At 36.5% G+C, this 12,406-nt stretch overlaps 1 protein-coding gene across 1 annotated transcript; it reads left to right on the plus strand.

Annotated features, from left to right (window-relative positions):
• Nucleotides 1-227: 227 nt before the first annotated feature.
• LOC123548789 (ankyrin-1-like) lies at nt 228-5,191 on the plus strand. Its single transcript, XM_053546835.1, has 2 exons — nt 228-273; nt 653-5,191. Exons 1-2 carry the CDS (start codon nt 228-230, stop codon nt 2,518-2,520), a joined length of 1,914 nt encoding a protein of 637 aa, XP_053402810.1. The 3' UTR covers nt 2,521-5,191.
• Nucleotides 5,192-12,406: the final 7,215 nt, after the last annotated feature.

The following is a 12,406-nucleotide window of genomic DNA, read 5'->3' on the forward strand; positions in this document are numbered from 1 at the left end:
TACTAGCCTAGTTAGGTGGGAGAGCATCTCAGAAATTTCAATGTCTGGACCATGATTTGAACCCCACACCTCTGGATTGACAGTCAAGCGTGTTACCACTAGACCACCCGGCCGCATATTATTCTATGTGTTATCATATCTTTTTATGCCTACCTTCAAAGAGGGCCTATAATGTTTTCAGATGATCCTTACTTTTTTAGGTCAGGAGGTCAAAGTTCAAAGGCACAATGACTTTTAGACTGAAAACAGGTTTTAATCAATGTTCAGAGGCTGGTAGGTCAAAGTTTCAGGTCAGAGATCAAGAATGGCCATTGATCAATAGCTGGAGAACTATTAACACCCTTCAAAACTTGATTGTCAATGTTCTTAGATGATCCTTATAGTTTTTTAGGTCAAACATCACCAGTTCAAGCATATTTGAGTCTGAAAATTACACTCATTTACCTCCAACAGGTCATCATGCGGGGAGGACATTGGAGGTTCATGTGTGTTTTAGAAACAACTCTTGTTTATTTTTGGCTTGAAACATAGACCATGTCACAATTTGAACCTGCAACCTCCAGGTTGATAGGGAGGCACCTTATCCACTAGGCCAGTGCCATCCTTCAATGTATTGATTGATTTTTATTTAAACTTTTAATTTTTTTTTCAGGCATGAGAGGTACTGGTCTGTGTGCTGCCATTGAGACAAGAAACTTTGGAATCACCAAGTTTTTGCTGGATGCAGGTTGTGATATTAATGCACAAGACTTTGATGGGGAACCACCCTTACTTCTGGCCATACGTAAACAGTCGCCAGGACAAATATGTGGAAAGCCGGCATGCCTTGATATAGTAAAGTTGCTGGTTAATCACCCCAAATGTAATCTGAATAAAGTTGATCCACTTACAAAGAAAAGTGCACTACATTTTGCAACTGAGCAAGACATGGCACAGGTTGTAGGATGGTTGATTACTAGCAAGTCAGAGACAGAGTGTAATATCAATCAAGTGGATGCTAACGGCAATTCTCCACTCCATCTTGCTGTGTTGGAGGGTTTGACCGATGTTGTGGAAGTGTTAGTTAATTGTCCAAATTGTTGGGTAAAGGTCTATAACAAAGCTGGTTTAACACCGCTACATATCTGTGCTCGGAATGGAGATTCAATTAACATGCAGCGTCTTTTGAGAAGAGTTAGTGGTTTAAGTGAGATGAGTAAATTGCGGAAAGAACTTGAACCGGAGTTATATATAGAATCTGAACTTGATCTGAATTTAAATGCCATTACTGTGTATGAAAAAGAAACATGTTTACATATTGCTTCTAGACTAGGACATAAAAATGTGGTCGAATTATTGTTAAATCATGGGGCAAAAGTTGATTTAAGGGATAATTTAAACAATACCCCATTATTGGTAACTTTATCATCTACTCCCCATTGGCAAACAAAGGAAAACAGCATTCCGAAAATGCTCCTCAAAAAAGGGGCAAACCCAAATGTTAAATCAGGAAATCTGAGGTGCCGATATGTTGAACACAATCATGAGGTCACACCATTGATCTTGGCAGCAAAAAACAATAATTTAGAACTTGCAAAGATTCTAATCAGCAGTGGAGCAGACGTGAATCAGACGGACAATATGGGTCAAAGCTCACTGTATATTGCATTATGGGAAGAAGCATTACCTGTTGCAAACTTTCTGTTACGAGAATGTCCAAATGTGAATATAAATATGCAAACAGACGAGGGCAATAGCTGTTTACATGCTCTTGTCAAGTGTAGAAAAAATTCAAATGCAAATACCATCCGTCAAATTGTTAAAACCATCTTTCAAGCTGGTGGCCAAATATATGCTAACAAGAACAACAAAACTGTGCTTGACAAAGCTTTTGAATATGAAGACCATGTTCTGTTTGATGCTGTCTTAGGAGAACTGGGCTGTAACATTGAAGATGTAGAAGTGTTAGGTGGTAACGGTGTTCCTGATGATGTGCCAAAAGTTCAAAGATGGATTCATAAGGCTGTTTCAGAAGGCATGGTAGATATGTTGAGAGTTCTTCTCAGTCATGGAGCTGATATTGATGCTACCTACTTTGATTACGATTCCAGACAAAGTTTATCTAATTTATATATAGCTTTGTACAACACAGAATACGCAACGGCAGAATATTTGGTGAAGAATGGTATAGATTTAACAAATGAAAACTACATATTTGTGGAATCTGAAAAGAAAGATGCTGAAGCTATCAATAGAGATTTGAATGCTGAAAACAGTGATGATGAAAGTGGAAGTGATGATGATGATGAAAGTGGAAGTGATGATGATGATTCATTTGCCTCTGCAGAAGGTGATATATTCCATGGAAATGAGGATTTCAGAAAGTGGTTACGGGAAATTGCATGCACTCCTCGATCTCTTAAACTTTCATGTTTCGTGATGATTCGGAAATTCTTCATAAATTACAAAATTCCTTTCAGTAAGATGCAAAGCCTGAAACTGCCTCTCAAAATCACCAGTGAACTACGTTACAAATCTTAAATAACCAGTCAACTATGTAAACTCTGAAAAACTAATGTTTTGAAGCTAGTCAAGCTACCTGCTCCAGAGAAAATTAAAAAAAAATCAAGCATGACATTGATTGTGCATGTACATCTCTGTACCTTATATCACAAGGAGGAATTAGTGGACCAGTTTTAAATGTATGTATAAATATCGATTAGCAGTTTTGATTTTTGTACCCTAGCAAACAAGTTTATTGAGGCAAATTATTGTGTTGAAAATCATTTTACTTAAAATCCATGTGGTAAGTTAAAGCTGCAGCTGAGAATAATCTAGCTGAATTCTTAGTAAATTTTGTTTTGATTTTTTCACTTATTAACTTTATTTCTATTTCCTGAAATATTTTCCTTTTTTTTTTTCAAATATGTTTCAAGTTTATTTATAACAAAGACTGATACTACTTCAAAATTAATACGCAAAAACTCTGATACAGCAAGCTCAGTTTGCTATATATGGTTGTAGATACTGACTTCTTCATTTTATGTAGGGTTGAATCATTTACTGTTTGACAATTCTGTTAGGTCATACTTTTTATTTAAAGTATAAACAATATTCCATTGTAAAATTGCAGATTTACCTTTCATTAGTTCTAAATGTGTTTTCAAGTGAGTACTCCAATCAGAAAGGCTGAATAAGAATTGTATTACAATACATCTCTGTTTATTTTTCTTTACCCTGAAAGCATACAGTATTATTCTTATAACACTTTAACTTTTATACCGGGACTAATCTGCCTGTTTTGTTAAACATTAAATAATGACAATTATACATCTCACCTAAGAAATGCTTTAAATGCTAAAAATTTATTAAGTTAAATAAAATAGTAAAGTTTTCACGAGGTAAGACATGTTTTAGGTACTAGTTGTTCTGTTCGTCTTACTTTTTTACTGATCTGTTAGCATCTCTTTAGTTTTTAATGTATGTGTATCTTCGGAAATAAAAAGAATTACTTTGACTTTTATGAATAATACATCTGAAACATGTCTTTATAACAAACATCCATTTTTCTATATAAATTGCTGCTTTCGGACTTTAAAAATGAGTTTTCGCTGTGACTGAGTTTGTTGCATCCATAGACTTTTAAATGAAGTATGGGAAGCAGGCATTCAGGGAATGAAAATTTTTCTTTATATCCGAGTTTTTGCTATATCTGAGTTAGCTGTATTAGAATTTTTCTGTAATCTGAATCAAGAAGTAGCATTTTTTTTTAATCTTGCACTTGATAAAATTCTAATAAATGAATAATATTTATGCTTCTTTTCAAGTTCATGGTGATATTAAAGCATGACTTCACAGATTTAAACAGATTCTGCAAAATTTCTGACATAGAATCTTGGTGAAAAATGAAAACAAATCTGATACCAAGGTACCAGCTGAAACTGAAGACCCATCTAAGAATTCTGCATTGACATTGGGCAGTTTCAAGATTTCTCTCAGAAACAACCAATCAAATGCTGGAATTTTCAGACTGATCTCCAGATTGTTTAATACCTTTAAATCCAGATAACGAATTTTGAGAATTGCACACTTGGACTTCTAGGAAAGCTTTTGAGCCCAACATGCTTATATTTGTTTTTGTTATTTGCTATTTTTGATACCATCAGTAAAATATGATAGTGATAACATTTTTTCATGAATATAGATGTATTTGTAAGTCTGCAAAGACTTTTTAGTGACAGACCCAACAGAACATAGCTATGTGATTGTTTGGTTGGGAAAATGCACATGCATGGTCAACTGTTTTCTTTTTTCATTGTGTCAGGTTTTATGGCTAATATGCACAATGCTTTTGTATTGCATTTTAAAATTTAAAAACAACTTTAGATAGTGTCACAGTCTGTTTTCACAATGGGTTTATGTGCCCTGCATTTAATAAATTGCATTTTAGAAGATATATCTGAGAAACATTCTACTTAGGTTTGATAAAGCCAGCTTCCTATATGAGCAATTGAGACTCTCTCAAATATTAATAGAATTTTTAATGCATTCCAACATCAGATACAGTTGTAAAGAGATTTTAATATGAAAAACATAAAATATTTTCATGGAAAATAATATGCATTTTTATGATACATACCATAAGTACAGTAAAAAAAACAACAACATTGTTTGAAGTAAGGAATGAACAAGATGCTCATGTTATCTAGAGTTTCGAATGATCCAAACATAGAAAATATAAGGAAAACAGCTGGGACAACATGAATTGCTAAAGTAAAGTAAGCTCTGATACTTGAGTCATCAAAGCTCGAACGAGCGGTGCTTCATTGTTGCTATTTATTGCTAGTTCTCTTTTTTGACATTTATTTGTTATTTAATGTAATCTGTTAAAAATGTTTTAATGTATTGTTGTCATTCAGTCTGTTGTAGAAAGTTTGGTTTCTGATCAGTAACTAAAGAATTCTTAGGCCTACAGTGGACAAACTTGCATGTGGACAGTAGATGACCTCTATCGTTTTAGAAGTCAGTAGGTCAAAGGTCAGGGTCACCATGAACTTGAGACTGAAAACAGTTTCTGCCTAATGACTAAAGAACACCTTCATTCATCAAAGTTCAAAGGATTTTTACCTGAGGCTGGTAGATGATCAAGATTGTTTTAGGGGTCAGTAGGTCAAAGGTCAGGGTCACCATGAACTTGAGACTAAAAAACGTTTCTCCCAATGATAAAAAACACCTTCATTCATCAAAGTTCATAGGATGTTTTCCCTGAGGCTGGTAGATGATCAAGATTGTTTTAGGGGTCAGTAGGTCAAAGGTCAGGGTCACCATGAACTTGAGACTGAAAACAGTTTCTGCCTAATGACTAAAGAACACCTTCATTCATCAAAGTTCAAAGGATTTTTACCTGAGGCTGGTAGATGATCAAGATTGTTTTAGGGGTCAGTAGGTCAAAGTTCAGGGTCACCATGAACTTGAGACTGAAAACAGTTTCTGCCTAATGACTAAAGAACACCTTCATTCATCAAAGTTCATAGGATGATTGCCTGAGGCTGGTAGATGATCAAGATTGTTTTAGGGGTCAGTAGGTCAAAGGTCAGGGTCACCATGAACTTGAGACTGAAAACAGTTTCTGCCTAATGACTAAAGAACACCTTCATTCATCAAAGTTCATAGGATGATTGCCTGAGGCTGGTAGATGATCAAGATTGTTTTAGGGGTCAGTAGGTCAAAGTTCAGGGTCACCATGAACTTGAGACTGAAAACAGTTTCTGCCTAATGACTAAAGAACACTTTCATTCATCAAAGTTCATAGGATGATTGCCTGAGGCTGGTAGATGATCAAGATTGTTTTAGGGGTCAGTAGGACAAAAGGTTAGAGTTACCTAGAAACTAAAACAGTTTTCACTCAACAACTAAAGAATGCCTAGGGTTACAGGCTTAGAATGATAACTTGTGGTCAGTAGATGGCCCCTAGTGTTTGGGGGTTGGTAGGTCTACGGTAAGAGTCACAATAAGCTTGAGACTGAAAATGGTTTTGTTCAGTAATTAAATCTTTGTTGACCTTCATTGGATAATTACCTGTGGTCGGCAGATGACTCCTATTGTTGTGAGTAGATGTACAAAATGCAACTTTTGTGTATGTCATTTCAAGGTCATACAATACGATTAAAGGTAAAATAGGCAGTACTTCATGTCTGCTCCATATCTTTTTAACCCTTGAAATATTTTTTAACCCTTACCCTGCTAAATTTCTATAATGAACTTGTCCGTATTTCAATTTAAACAGTTCCGTTTAACTTGAAAGGGGTGCATACCAAAATACCAAAAAGGTACTGACTGAATGGTGAACTGTGTAGATTATGATCAGACTGCATGGATGAGCAGGCTGATCATGATCTACACTGGTCACAAAGGCAGAATCAGTCGTGTCCAGCATGATGAGGGTTAAATAACTTGACACAAATGTTTATTTAACCCATGAGACAATGTGCAGAATGCATCTTTCAGTCATGTCAGTTCAAAGTCAAAATCTTTGTGTTATGGCCAGATATAGAAAAGCGATTCACCATTCCATGTGAATAGTATGTTGAGACAATCTCTTGTTATACTTCATTAATCCCCCTACTGGTTGAAAATTGGTTTCAGGGACTGAAGGATTACACTTTCCTGTAGATCAGTCCACACTTTTGTGTCCAGTGCATAACTCTGCCATCTATCAAGGGACATTAATATTTTCTGGCACTAATGTTCCCCACAATAAGATAAAAAGTAACTCACAAATCCTAGGCCCCTGGTTTAAGGTCAGAGTCACATTTGGAGGTCAAAAGACAACAGTTTTTTCTTATCCGGTCCGTAACTAAACAGTCTATCAAAGGAAATTAGTGTTACTTCGCACAAAATTTCCCCATAATAAGACAAGGTGTTGAGCACAATTTCCAAATCCCTAGCTTAAGTGTCAAGGTCACACTTTGATGTCAAAGTTACATTATATTTACAGGGTCTGTTCCGTGTCCAGTCTATAACTCTGCTATCAATCAAGGAATTAGTATATTACTTGGCACAAATATTCCCTATAATGAGATGATGTGCTAACACCCAGACCCTAACTTAAAGATCAAGGTCATACTTGGAGGTCATAGGTCAATAAAGTTTTTTTCATAACTCAGTTAACCATAATAAAGAGATTTCAGTATTACTTGGCACAAACGTTCCCCATAAATACCGTAGATAATGTGTCCAGTGCAACTTTCAGACCCCTAACTTAAAGGTGAAGGTCACAGTTTTAGGTCAAATGTTACATGGTATTTACAGGGTCTTTTTCATGTCCAGTCCATAACCCTGCCATCAATCATGGGATGATAATATTACTTGGCACATATGTGCCCCATAATGACGTAATATGTCTTTCACAACTTCAGACCCCTAGCTTAAAGATCAAGGTCACAGTGTGAGGTCAGATATTCACATGGTATTAACAGGATCTGTGGTGTCTGGTCAATAACCCTGAAAGGATGAGATGTTATGCACAACACAAATACCCCCAGCTAAAAGGTCATGGTCACACTTGGAGGTCAGAAGCTAACTGTGTCTGTTTTGTGCCTGCTATATAACTGTGCCATCCATCAAAGATTTTGATATTACTTGGCACAAATGTTCCAAACAATGACACTATGGGTCATCTGCAACTCACAGACCTCTAGGTCAAAGGTCAGTCACTCCTGGAGACCAAAGGTTAACAACGTCTGTTCTGTGTATGATCAATAACTCTGTAATCTATCATTGGATTTTAATATTACTTGGCACAAATGTTTCCCATAATGAGTTGATTGTGTATCCCTAGCATACCTGTCAAGGTCACATAGGTGTTCAAAAGTTAATGGTCTGTTTTTTGTCCTTTAGGTAACTTTTCCATCCATTTAGGGATTTAGTATTTTTAGCTCACCTGTCACATAGTGACAAGGTGAGCTTTTGTGATCACCCTTCGTCCGTCGTCCGTCGTCTGTGCGTCCGTCCGTCTGTCCGTGCGTCAACAATTTCTTGTCTGCACGATAGTGGTTTCATTTATGATTTTATTTTAACCAAACTTGCACACAACTTGTATCACCATAAGATCTCAGTTCCTTTCTTGAACCGGCCAGATCCCATTATAGGTTCCAGAGTTATGGCCCCTGAAAGGGCCAAATTTAGCTATTTTGACCTTGTCTGCACAATAGCAGCTTCATTTATGATTTGGTTTTAACCAAACTTGCACACAACTTGTATCACCACAAGGTCTTGGTTCCTTTCTTGAACTGGCCAGATCCCATCATGGGTTCCAAGTTATGGCCCTTAAAGGTCCAAAATTGGCTATTTTGGTTTTTTGCAGCCATATAGAGACTTCATTTATGGTTTTATTTGATAAAAATTTCCCAAAAATTATCTTCAACAACAATAAATCTTAGATTCCATGACAAATCAGATCCAATCGTGGGTTTCCCAGGTTGTTTATATCTGATTACCCCCCCTGATTGTAATAAAAATTGGATTTATTTTCAGTAAGTACTTATATACTTATTTGAAATTTCATAATTTCATTAGTTGGACTGAGAAAAATCAGACTAGATAACTATGGACTGTTTTATGTCAAATTACCTCCTTTTATTTCAAATTAAAAATGGGTATATCTCCGTAACTAATGAAGATCTGATCTGAAATTTCATTTATGTCAACAGTTTATTTGGCAGAGCCTTCTTTTGTTCACTTACAATATTTTTTTTTAATTACTTCCCTTTTACGTTACTATAAATAGCTTATTTTTAGGAACTTTTTTATTATTGGCCGTAGGGAAAAACCAAGACCACTTTTCTCTGGTACAACATGGATGGTACCTCCAATTTTTAGGTGCATTTTGACATATCTGTACCTTGTAAGAATTGGTTTTTTCTTTTGGTTAAATTCTTCCCTTTGTTTTTCCCTGTCCTTTTGGACTTAAATATTTTATGAGGACCATCTTGTCCTCAAGTGCAATGATAACAGGTGAGCGATATAGGGCCATCATGGCCCTCTTGTTTTGCATATTTACTCCCCATGAGACAGTATGTCATGCACAACAGCTCCCGATTTAAAGATGAACTGTTATTGGAAATATTTTTTATATTTTAATAGTTGTTAAAAGCAAGTAACAACAGTAGATTTTCTGATATGCAAATGTAAATCAAGACATTTTGTGATGTAATACAAAAAATATTGTTTCTATAGCACAGTATTTTTTATACATACATCTTTGTCATACCAATAGATATGCTGTAGGTGAGAGAATTAGTCACCTACTAGTAGGGGACCAAATATTGCATGGCAGTACTTCATTCGCTTGTGTTTTTAGCTCACCTGTCACGAAGTGACAAGGTGAGCTATTGTGACTGCTTGATGTCCGTAGTCCGTTGTGCATAGTGCGTCGTCCATCGTCAATCGTGCGTCGTCCGTCAACAGTTTCTTAAAAAATCTTCTTCTTGAAAACCTCTGGGCATGTTTTACACCAAACTTCACAGGAATGATCCTTAGGTGGCCCCCTTTCAAAATTGTTCAAAGAATTGAATTCCATGCAGAACTCTGTTGCATGGCAACCGAAAGGAAAAACTTAAAAATCTTCTTCTCAAAAACCAGAACCCCTAGAGCTTAGATATTTGACATGTAGCATTGCCTAGTGGACCTTACTAAAATTGTTCAAATCATGACCCGGGTCAAAATTGCCCCTTGCCCCGGGGGTTTACTTGTTTTTACATAGGAAAATCTTTAAAAAAATTCTAAAAATAAACCAGAAGGCCTAGAGCTTAGATATTTCACATGTAGCATTGCCAAGTGGACCTCTACAAAATTTATTCAAACATGACCCCCGGGGTCAAAATTGACCCCGCCCCAGGGGTCACTGATTTTACTTTAGGAAATATTAAAAATCTTCTTCTCAAAAACCAGAAGCCCTAGAGCTTAGAATTTGACATGTAGATTGCCTAGTGGACCTCTACTAAGTTGTTCAAATTATAACCGGGGGGTCAAAATTGTCCCAGCCCTAGGGGTCACTTGATTTTACATAGGAAAATTTTCTAAAAATAAACCAGAAGGCCTAGAGCTTAGATATTTCACATGTAGCATTACCTAGTGGACCTCTACAAAATTTGTTCATATCATGACCCCTGGATCAAAATTGACCCCGCCCCAGGGGTCACTTGATTTTACATAGGAAAATCTTCAAAAAATTTCTAAAAATAAACCAGAAGGCCTAGAGCTTAGATATTTCACTTGTAGCATTGCCTAATGGACCTCTACAAAAAAATTTCAAATCATGTCTCCTGGGGTCAAAATTGACTCCGCCCTAGTGGTCACTTGATTTTACGTAGGAAAATCTTTAAAAAAAATCTAAAAAATAAACCAGAAGGCCTAGATCTTAGATATTTGACATGTAGCATTGCCTAGTAGACTTTTACAAAATTTTTTCAAATCATGACCCCTGGGGTCAAATTGACCCTGCCTGATGGGGTTACTTGATTGTACATAGAAAAATCTTCAAAAGTTTCTAAAAATAAACCAGAAGGCCTAGAGCTTAGATATTTGACGTGTAGCATTGCCTAGTGGACCTCTACAAAAGTTTTCAAATCTTGTTTTTAAAGTTACTTTAAGAAAATTTCAACTATAATTTCTCATAATTCTTTTGATTGATTTTTATTATGATATTTTGACCTTGAAGACTTGTCCTTAAGTGCAATGATAACAGGTGAGCGATATAGGGCCATCATGGCCCTCTTGTTTTTGTTGCTGTTGTTTTGTTTTTGTTTATGCCATAATAAAGTTTTCAAATGCTAAATGCAATTTGTGAGTTCAGAGTTTTCTTAAAAGCTTCAGAAAACAGATAAATGAAGAACTATTCCAGTAGCCCATGTTTGTGCCTCTTAATGAATTTTACATATGATGAGGGTCAAAGGTAAAGGTCACATTCACTTGCAGGTTTTAATTTGCAGCAGAATGTTCTGCCCTACATATATGAAACTTCATGGAATAGCCAGTATATATGGGCCTATACAACTATTAAGGACTAGATAGAAAATGTTTATAAGGAGTCAAAAGCAAAAGTTTCTTAGACTTTCAGTTATAAGACTCGTTAATACTTAGTATGTTTAATTTTGGTCAATAGTTTACCCTTACAGATTTTTAGCTCACTTAAAGGTATGGCCTCCATATTGGTCGAAAACAAACAAAAATAACATTTTTTTGCCCCCAAAGGGAGGCATATTAGTTTTCAACTGTCCGTTAGTTCGTTAGTCACAACGTTAACTTTTTGCATGAAGGCACTTTACTCGCGAACCACTGCACCCAGGACCTTCAAACTTCACATGCTGATAGTACTCATTGAGTACACGGCCCCTACTGACATTGGGGTCACCAGGTCAAAGGTCAAGGTCACAGGGGCCAACGTTAACTTTTTGTATGAAGGCACTTTACTCGCGAACCACTGCACCCAGGACCTTCAAACTGCTGATAGTACTCATTGAGTACACGACGCCTACTAACTTTGGGGTCACCATGTCAAAGGTCAAGGTCACAGGGGCCAGTGTTAACTTTTTGCATGAAGGCACTTTACTCGCGAACCATTGCACCCAGGACCTTCAAACTTCACATGCTAATAGTACTTATTGAGTACACGACCCCTATTGACTTTGGGGTCACCATGTCAAAGGTCAAGGTCACCAGGTCAAAGGTCAAGGCGCTGCGGGGGCATTTGTCACCATTAGTGACAGCTCTTGCTTTTAGATATCTGGAAATTAATGCTGTATTTCTAAAGAATGCTTTGAAACTTGATTACTGACAGACTATATGTTACGGAAACACATGAAAATTAGTTGATTTTACTACTTTTTACGATGAAAATTAAGAAGCATTTGTAATGCTTTACGCGAGGTTAATTGCCTCAATTATAAATATCATTTTTTTGCCAAAATCTGGAGGTGAATGCCTTTAAACTGAAGGTACAGGATAATCTATTAGTATAGGTGAATGGGAAAACTAACCTCCTCGGGGTAAAGTAGCCTTCTCTGGGTAAAAGAATCTCCTCAGTGAATTGTAAATGAGTTGAATAAGGACGCCTTTTCCACCAATCGAAGGATAGCATTACTTCGTTTTTCTTGAATGTCTGTGGGTCCTCCTGAAAGTGTTGCAGACCAAGAAAAATGACTTAGAATGAGTAAAGAACCTTTGGCATGTTGTTATCTCCCTTGGCACCCATTCCTGAAAGTCTTCGAGTCCTCCTGAAAGTGTCGCAGACAGTTCTCAATGTTTTGAAAGGACGAAGGGATTAATGGGACGGTGTTTTCTCCCTTGGTACTATTTCCTGAGAGTCTGCAAGTCCTCCTGAAAGTGTCGCAGACCAAGAAAAATGATTTAGCATGAGTAAAGAACC

The sequence above is a fragment of the Mercenaria mercenaria genome, chromosome 6 (assembly GCF_021730395.1).
Source record: "Mercenaria mercenaria strain notata chromosome 6, MADL_Memer_1, whole genome shotgun sequence".
Taxonomy (NCBI): Eukaryota; Metazoa; Mollusca; class Bivalvia; order Venerida; family Veneridae; genus Mercenaria; species Mercenaria mercenaria.